Here is a 9,400-nt window from a genome sequence, read left to right as displayed (position 1 = left end):
GAACACAAGATCATAATAATAAACACAAAACGCTGGGTCAAATGACCCAGGACAATGACACATAATCCATGTAGTTTCAGACCACCTAGAGCAGTATGTAAAAGATTTTAATTAAAACCCATTTACTTATGAATATTACCATTTCTGCTGTTTTCATTTTATGTATTGCGTCATTAATCAGACATAAACATTGACTTTAGTTAACCTCACATTGGGAAAATTCACTTACTAAAGCAACAGAAAGAATGGAAAGAAAAAGTGAATTCGGGATATATTATAGAATGTAAAAACAGAAAAAAAAATTGTGTACAAAAAAAGCTGAACTTTCACCTCCAGAATCCCCTATGTGAATCACCACTTTATCTTTGTGGAGGGTTTGTTGAGGGGTTTTTGTCTCCTGGTAGGGTCTCCCATGGGAAATTGGCCATGGGAAAGGGTTTGTTCCCTGTTCCTTCGGGTTGGGGAACAGGTGTTGACTGCTTATGTGCAAAACAAGGGTTCAGAGTACCCGGCCTTATTGGATTCACTGGGCATGGTGCTTGAAGGTGCTCCACTTGGGGATTCTAACGTCCCACAGTGTCCCAGATCTGAACCTGAGTGGTATTCTGTTACTGGACTTTTGTGCAAACCACAGTTTGGCCATAACAAAATTATTTTCGAACCTAACGTTGTCCATAAGTGCATGGCACCAGGATTTTGTAATCGTATCATCAGATCTGCAGCTGTATGTTCTGCACACTCAAGTGAAGAGAGGTGCTGAGCTATTCACCACCTGGTGTTGAGTTGGATCAGGTGGTCATGGAGGATGGTGGACAAACCTGGTGCACCTACATGTACAGTGAGGGAACACCCGGCAGAGGCCTCAGTCCACGAGATCTTTAACTCCCACCTCCTGAAGAGCTTTGACCGCATTATGAAAGAGACTGGGGACATTGAGTTTAAATGGACAATGTTCAGCACCTTCATTGCTGAAGCTGCTGCGCTGTGCTGCTGCTGCAATGTGGTTGGTAAATACAAAATTAACAGAAAAAAAATTAACAGAAATTATTCAGAAAAAATCTTGTGAAAAAATATGTGATCCCCCAAAAAGCCTTCACAGCAGTTTTCTTTTCCTTTTTTCTTTCGTATTTACTTTTCCTTCTGTACTGCCATCTGTTCATTTTATGGACATTTTATTTTTATTATTCTCATGATAAGCTATCAAAGAACATATCTAAAGTTTTCTTAGAAGAAGTTATCTCTGGTTTATTCATTTACCTGCTGTTATTATGTCTAAAGGTCAATCCTGGTAAACACACAGTTAAAATGAAAGGAGCCAGTTTGTTGTTGCTGCAACATAGCTGGTTTATAGCAGTCTGCGATTAATTATTATCGTAGCAAATACTATCAGCATTTTGATGGGACTGAACAACAGACATCATTCGAAGCTCCTACATTTTTTAGACTCTCAGTTATTTGTGTCTTTTTTGTGTTTGTTGTGTGTGTTGTAATTAGCTGACAGCAGTTCTTCAATTTGACCTTGAGGTAAAATTCATGGGTTAAGTATATATCTGTATAAAGTCATTACTCTAGGGTAATAGCAATTAAGAGAGATAGCAAGATTTTATAAATGGACTTTGACCAGGCAACTTACTTCCTATCTTTCTGAGATGAGCTGACATGCTGCCACACTCCAAGGTATGTACGTACCATTTGATAAAATTCACAAATTCACAATCACTTAACACTTAAATTTACAATTTATTTATTTATTTGTTTAAATATTTGTATTACTTTCTCATGGCTGCACACATGGTTTGTTCTTACACATTTCCTGAATTCTCAAATAAATTTATGTTAAATATTCCTTTACAAAAAAGAAAAGCTTATCTGCTGAACTTATCGCTGTGTCTTTATTATTCTTATGTAAGAAGATTTTGCTGATCTATGTTAACTTACATCAATTACATTTTTCTTTTAGTTTTTACAGAAGCCAAGGATGAGGACCTATATCTTTTGCTGGATTTTTCTTTGCATCCTGTTATATTCAGGTAATGTATATTTAACAAATAAACTTGTAAACATTTTCATCAAGGGCTAAGGACATTACTAGTACTACAGCATTGGTAGTTTATCATATGCTAAGCCCTACAAAAATCGTAAGCACTTGCTAACGTGATTTCTTTGATGACAATGCTGTATAATATATATGCTGTATAAAAATATGCTAACATTTCTACTCGAGATTATGGGATTGGCCTCAGCTCTGCAAATTGTGTCTATTTCAGGACATCCTCTAGTATGTGCATTATTTCTAAAAGTAATGGTTAAAAAGAACTCACATGGTAATGTTTTAAATCTGTTGGGTTTATATTATCATGCCATCTCCACTCACTACTAATAAAAAAGGTAAGATATGAACATGTCCTAAAAGTAAACTATGTAAAGTTTTATGACCATATTTCAAATTATTTGCGCGGTCACTGAAATCTTGTTTTAAAAAACCTTGCTGCATAATGTGATATTTCCCCCAGGGTCATTGATTAGGACCGTGACTTCCAAAAGTGACACAGAGGATCAAACTGATACAAGCAGCAAGCACACAGAGAATGGTACATATTCTGCTTTGTCCTGGACTTAGCATAAAGATATATATAAAGATATATATATATATATATATATATATATATATATATATATATATATTAGTATTGTAGTCTTGATCTGTGTAGTCTTTTAGTGCTATCTTGTATACGCTAAATTAATTGCAAAATAATATATATAATTATTTGTTTGATCATTTCATTTCAGCTTTGGCCTGTTCCCCATGTTCTTGCGTTTATTGTATCATTATTGGCACAGCTGGTGGCTTAGCTTTTGGCTTTGTGCTTGTTGGAGGTGCTTTTATCTTCTGGAAATGCAAGAAATCAACAATTAGTAAGTATGAAATATAATGTCCAGTTTTCTGCTGCCATTTACAGACTACCATTAAAAGACTTGGATGTTCAGGATTACTGGCAGATTGACATCAAATACATCATAATTCAAATACTTTTTCTTTCATTTTTAATTTAATATTTGTTCTAATAATCCCTTTCCTTTGTGCCCTCTGTAGTGCAATGCATTTTCTCAGCAAAAAAGAATGATGGTCAACTAAAGACGGCCCTGCTGCAGAGACAAGCTGAGAAGACACATGAAGAACTGGACGTATTATCAGCGCTGAACACTCTAATGAAGGAACTGAAGAGGGGATATCACCAGCAAAAGGAAGAATTCAAACAGTTAGAGGAGACAAATAAAGAGCTGGCAGAAAACAAGGAGAAACTTTGTCTGGTAGAAAATGAAATAGCAAAGAGTGAGAAAGAAAAAGAGACAGACAAAACAGAAAGATACTTGGAGGAAAAACAAAGTCTATTAAATGTTCAGCGTAAACTGGAGAAGAGAAAGGAAGACCTGGAGAATCTACAACTGAACATGGAGAAACAGCTGCAACAAACAGAGGATATAATGAGCATGATGACAGAAAGGAAGACAAAAGTAGAACGCACTTTAGAGGTGATTAACTCGCAGCTGGAGGAGGTAGAAAGTCAAAGTGATACGGCTCATCTTCACACACAGTAGTGACAATAACCTACTGCTACTTCACTGTTTATTAATTGTCCCTTGAAACTAAACTTAGGTTCATAATTTGGATAGAAAATTTTGTTTTATAGAATACAATTTCTTTTCTTTTAAACTGTTTACACCACGATAGCAGATTTTACCCAAGTAACCAATATGTAATTGAAAAGCAGAGTTTGCATCATTAATTCAAATCATTTAACAAAGAATTTTGTATTAACATTAACTTATATTCAGTGGTTATATACAGTATACTGCTTACACAGTGTCCCATTTTCAGGGGCTCAAAAGTCACTGGACAAAGTAACACAGCTTTAAACATAAGGATTGCTTCTAACAGCTGGAAAACTTTCTGTTGTTAATGGCTGTTTGAAATCTAGAAACCATGGACATCAGCAAGCTGTGTTTTTCTCCTTTGAGAAGTTTTGCAGGGCCTTTGTTGCAGCTGCTTTCAGTTGCTGCTTGTCGGTGTGTCTCTCTGCCTTCAGTTCTCCTCTTCATTAACTGAAAAGTCACCTTCTATTTGTTTTTAAATCAGGTGACTGTAATGACCTACTTTTTTGACTTGAGAAATTGTTGGGTCTTCGTCTTCTTGAGTGTAACTAGTGGCTTATACCTTGTTGTAAACCTCCTGTATTTCGATTTTAACAATGAAACACTTATCTGAATGGTTGGATGGATGACTATGCTTTTGTAAAAAAAATTCATTCATTAAAAAAAAAAAACAGAAAAATAAACATGGGTAGATTTAGGCACCAAAAAAGTGGTTTAAGTTGAAATATGCCACTGAGAGTAACAATACATGTTCAACATCACGCTCACCTAGATAATTTATATGTGGTATACAAAAGAAAACCAACAAGGTTAATAAAACTGAAATTCAACAACATAAACATTTATTAGAGGAATTTTTCATGAGATTGTTTGTAGGATAATTTTGATAATTTTGCTGCTATAAGTAAAAGGGAGATTTGGTAATTCAATGAATTATTATACATTTTGTGTTTTGATTACCTTTTAAGGATAGTCTGTTAGTCATTGAAAAAAATAGATTTTTTAAAATGAAAAATCTGTTCTTAATTCTTTATCTGTGTGTTATTATAGAGTTTAAGAGAAACTGAATAAATAGACTTGGATGAATATGTGAAGAATAAATGTCATTCTTATTTACTTTGAAATTGTGTGATTACCAGTAATGTCCTCCCAATAGGAGCAACATCAGCAGAAAGTCTGACATGTCATCAGATTTTCCATTATCTGTTTTATTCAGAGTCAGTGTACAGCAGTATTCCTTCTTTAATCAGTGACCATTTATTTAGTTATATATGACAGTTAAACATTAAACTCTGGTTGAACCCTGGTTTAACTGCTGTACTGTAAAGGACAAGACATTTATACTGTTCCGACCTCAGCGGAAAGCCAGTGTCATCATCAAGGACCATTCGCACCCTGTGACTTATATATCATGTTTAACTTGAGCAGTGAAAGATCGCTGGGGTCTCAAAACGATATGCCGGGAGTCCGAGGTTTTCACTGGCTCTAGTGAGCCTCGACCTCCAGGTCAGCTATCAAGATGGTGGGTAACAAATGTCTCTGAAAACATTAGAGCAGTTTTGCAAATATGTGATGTTTTGATAAATTGAGCAGATATTATAAGTTTACACAGCTACAGTCTCGCCTTAAAATATCTTAAAGGTTTATTTTGTGACCCAGAAAGAGTAATATTAAAACTAAGTAGCTGTCACCATTGTTGAAAACTGGAATTGGCTGGGCTGCGTTATGAATTCTGAGATAGGTTGGGCCACGAAGGATACACCCAACCCATCCTTCAAATATGGGGAAATAAGGGATGCATTTGTCGGCTGCATTTAGAGCAGCCTTCGAACTGGGACAGCCTTCGTCGCCTGGCTGTGATGTAATCAGCCTTCAAATGCAGCCTATGAATTGGCCAAAACAGTGCCTGTTATATGTACGCAAACGCGCATTGCAACTTCTTATCTGGTGAGCATCTTTTATTTCAGAATCAGAATCAGAATACTTTATTGATCCCTGGGGGAAATTATTTTTTGTTACAGTGCTCCATTTTAAACCAACATTAAGACAAGACAGACAATACACTAACTAAGAATAGTATAATATATACATATATATATATATATATATACGTATATATATATATATATATATATACATATATATATATATATATATACATACATACATAAGTCACTTATAAATAAATAGTTGGAAAAGAAACATGTGTAGCTGTAGCAGCAAACAGTGTGTTAAGTGGATGCGTTGTACAGGGAGATGGCCACAGGCAGGAAAGATTTCCTGTGTCGTTCAGTGGTGCTTTTCGGTAATCTCAGTCTCTCACTGAACGTGCTCCTGTGACTGACCAGCATGTCATGGAGTGGGTGGGAGGTGTTGTCCAACATTGTCTTTATCTTGGACAGCATCCGCCTCTCCGACACCACCTTGAGGGAGTCCAGCTCCATCCCCACAACATTACTGGCCTTACGGATTAGTTTATTAAGTCTGTTGGCATCTGCGACCCTCAGCCTGCTCCCCCAGCATGCAACAGCATAGAGGATCGCACTGGCCACAACAGACTCATAGAAAATCCTCATTATTTTGACAGTGAATGCGCACCTGCGGACCACTTATGTGCACCACTGGTTAGATATATATATGACACAAAAGATCTATTCTGTTCTATTATACTCTATTCTATTCTAGTAAGTCTAGTAAGTCTGTGATTTTATGATCATTATAAATACTTGCAGATCCTCTATAGCAGTTGTGGCGGAGGTGTGGTCCTGGGAGCGGCTGCAGGGGAGGAATGGTGCAGTGAGCTCAACGGGGCGGTGCTGAAGACGCAGGTGAGAACAGCTGATGGCGTTTAGACTGATGATGGTTTCCTTCCCTTTTATAGTGAGACGGGAGAGGAGCGGAGGGGAGGCTGGAAATCAGCTGAGACCGGAGCTGTCAGACGGTGGTCGGTCATAACCAGTGTTTGGTAAGTTACTTTAAAATAGTAACTTAGTTACATTACTAGTTACTTCTCTCAAAAGTAACTCAGTTACTTCAAGTTACTTGTTACTTTCAAAGTAACTAGTTACTAGGGAAAGTAACTTTGGTTTTACTCAGAATTCTCTTGTTAATGTGTTGCTTCCATTACTTTGCCAGTCTTCTAGCTTGCTTACTTGCCACAAGTGCACTGTGCCACCATCTATCAATCGTTTGTTGAAAGATTCAGATAATTATTTTTTAAAAGCTAGACATTTTAAATGAGAATAAGAAAGAAAAGTATTTCTTTGTGCCCCCCTTTCCCTGTTAATAATGCCCTACCTGCCCCCCTGGCAACACTTTGCTAGATCCGTACCTGCACAGTTACCAGCTGTCAGCTACCTAAAAAAGGATCCTGGGGTTATTTGTCTCTCAGAAACAGTTCATAACTTCCCTTCAACTTCCCCTAAAAGGTAAACCTGTTTCTCCATCACCTGTTCACATTATGCACTCCACACTGTATATAAATGCCACTTGTTTTGCACATATTCAACTCTGTATATTTTATATATTTTATTATTATTATTATTATTATTATTTTATTTATTTTTTTACTATTTAATTTGTAAAAATGTGTATACACACACACACACACACACACACACACACACACACGTAGGAAAATATTTAGTATACACATCCAGAAATGCATACACTATTATATATTGTACATATATTTATTAGTTTCAGGTTGGCCATTCTTGTATTTTGCTCGTTTGTGTTGTTGTGTTTGCACATCTCTGTTGCTTGTGGGGCTCGCACACAAGAATTTCACTCGCATGTGCTGTGCCAGTGTGCCTGCACATGTGATGTGACAATAAAAAGTGATTTGATTTGATTTGATTTGATGATCCAGTAAGGACATCTCCTGGTTTCATCTTCATGTTTCCCTCTCACCAGATAACCAAACCATATCATGACCAGCAGCTTTTTTGCAGCTGTGGCTCCAGCAAACATCAGCTGATACTAGAAATTAATATTAAATAAATTCTAACAACAGCTGATCAAGCTTAAACGTGCTGCTGTTGTTTAGCGCAACATCCGCTGGTTTCCTCTTTCGGCGCAAAGTGAGCGATAAACAAACTAGAGAGAAAAGCCGATCAGGTGATCATTGATCAGTTTTCATGATTGAAGTAGAAACGGGAGAGGGAGGGGGAGAATGAGAGAAGAAGAGGCAGCTGTGCAGCAAAGACACAGAATAACTCCAGCTTTGTGTCTTTTTCATTGTAGCTGAATTACGGGACAAACTGTTCCTTTTCACCTCAATAAGAAACGCGTAATATTTTCTCTGAATACCAGACGGGACGGTTGGCAACTCTAATAACTTATGAACAAAATAAAGTTCAACATCATTAACTTCGTAGCACCCACCCAGCTGTATAGAAACTCTGTCATGCTAGCTAGCACGCAGTACGGAAAAAGTCAGAATAACGAAAATAAACTCCACCTAAACTTGGTTCATATCTGACCCAGAGAGACTGCAGGTCATAACTTCTTACCTGAAGTTCAGTTCACACTTGGATCGGCGGCCGCCTCGGGTCTCTTTTCCTTCTGCGTCCCTTTTCCTTCATCCACCTGCTGGCCACCACCACTTGCTAATGTTACTGAATCTGTGGAAGCTCCGCGATAGCCACCACACGAAGTAACGAGTAACGACCCTATCTAAATCCCAGTAACGACTAACGCGTTCCTGATTTTGGCATAATAACTAGTTACTGTGCTCGTTACCACAATAATAATGTAGTTACTGTAACGCGTTACTTAATAACGCATTAGTCCCAACACTGGTCATAACAAATGAGAACTATAAATAAATGTGGGTTCTGGCGACAAACAACTGTGCGTGTGTGTACGTGTGTGAAGTGCATTTCACAGCAGTGTTTACAGTGCATGCTGTGTGATTATTTTAGTCCAACTTAAAAGCTTGCACCAAAGAAAAAGAGATTGCATTAAAGTGCACACGTCATTCTACAGTGAAAGTCTTGCATTGTACGATGTTGAATGGCAGTGCAAAGTCACTAGGAGAAGGAAATGGTATGCACCTCTTCTTATTTAAACATCTGCAGGCGGTAACATAGCAAATGACCTTTAAAATAATGAGTGATTTATTAACACTTTATTTGTATCTGATAGATTTTTTTTCCTGCTTAGTCTGGAGCATTCTATCAGTCAAAGTACATATCACAGGATGACAAATGGGATATTGCATTGTAACAAGATGGTTTGTGCTGTTGTCTTCACTTTTCAATCTATTTTGCGTTAATTAATTGTAAAATATTTCTTTCTACAATGGCCTGTTGTCTATGGCTTGGTAAAAGAAAAGAAGACCCAGTTGCAGAAACAAGCAGAGAGAACTCAAGAAGAGCTGACTGCATTGTCAGAGCTTATCACTCTAATGTTGGAACTGAAGAGAGGACTTCACCAGCAAAAGGAAGAATTCAAACTGTTAGAGGAGATAAATAAAGAGCTGGTAGAAAACGGAGAAACTTAATCTGGTTAACGAACTGGAAATAGCAAAGAGTGAGAAAGAAAAAGAGACAAAACAAAAATATACTTTAAAAAAAACAAAGTCTATCAAGTGCTCAGTGTAAACTGGAGAGAGAGAAAGGAAGAACTGGAGAATCTAAAGCTGAACATGGAGAAACAGCTGCAACAAACAGAGGAAATAATCAAGATGATGACAGAAAGGAAGAAAAAAATCATAAAGGTGATTGACTTTCAATGAGAAATA

The 9,400-nt window shown here is 37.1% G+C and overlaps 1 protein-coding gene across 2 annotated transcripts; it reads left to right on the top strand.

The window, feature by feature from the left end:
* Positions 1–1,489: 1,489 nt before the first annotated feature.
* LOC113018297 (dynein regulatory complex subunit 4-like) lies at positions 1,490–3,717 on the top strand. Of its 2 annotated transcripts, none has more exons than XM_026161349.1 (5): positions 1,490–1,677; positions 1,961–2,030; positions 2,514–2,591; positions 2,791–2,916; positions 3,095–3,717. In XM_026161349.1, exons 1-5 carry the CDS (start codon positions 1,660–1,662, stop codon positions 3,598–3,600), a joined length of 798 nt encoding a protein of 265 aa, XP_026017134.1. In that variant the 5' UTR covers positions 1,490–1,659; the 3' UTR covers positions 3,601–3,717. The 2 variants fall into 2 exon arrangements, with proteins under 2 accessions (XP_026017134.1, XP_026017135.1); XM_026161350.1 differs by having other exon boundaries at positions 1,490–1,681.
* Positions 3,718–9,400: the final 5,683 nt, after the last annotated feature.

Source organism: Astatotilapia calliptera, unplaced genomic scaffold (genome assembly GCF_900246225.1).
Source record: "Astatotilapia calliptera unplaced genomic scaffold, fAstCal1.2 U_scaffold_56, whole genome shotgun sequence".
In the NCBI taxonomy this organism is placed as follows: Eukaryota; Metazoa; Chordata; class Actinopteri; order Cichliformes; family Cichlidae; genus Astatotilapia; species Astatotilapia calliptera.
The sequence above is the reverse complement of the archived record's forward strand: the minus strand, read 5'-3'. Positions and strand labels throughout refer to the sequence as shown.

Excerpts from the sequence above, each read along its gene's own strand:
- LOC113018297 (XM_026161349.1), top strand. Across the intron at positions 2,031-2,513 it reads TTGCATCCTGTTATATTCAG|GGTCATTGATTAGGACCGTG; the intron begins GTAATGTATATT and ends TATTTCCCCCAG. Across the intron at positions 2,917-3,094 it reads ATGCAAGAAATCAACAATTA|TGCAATGCATTTTCTCAGCA; the intron begins GTAAGTATGAAA and ends TGCCCTCTGTAG.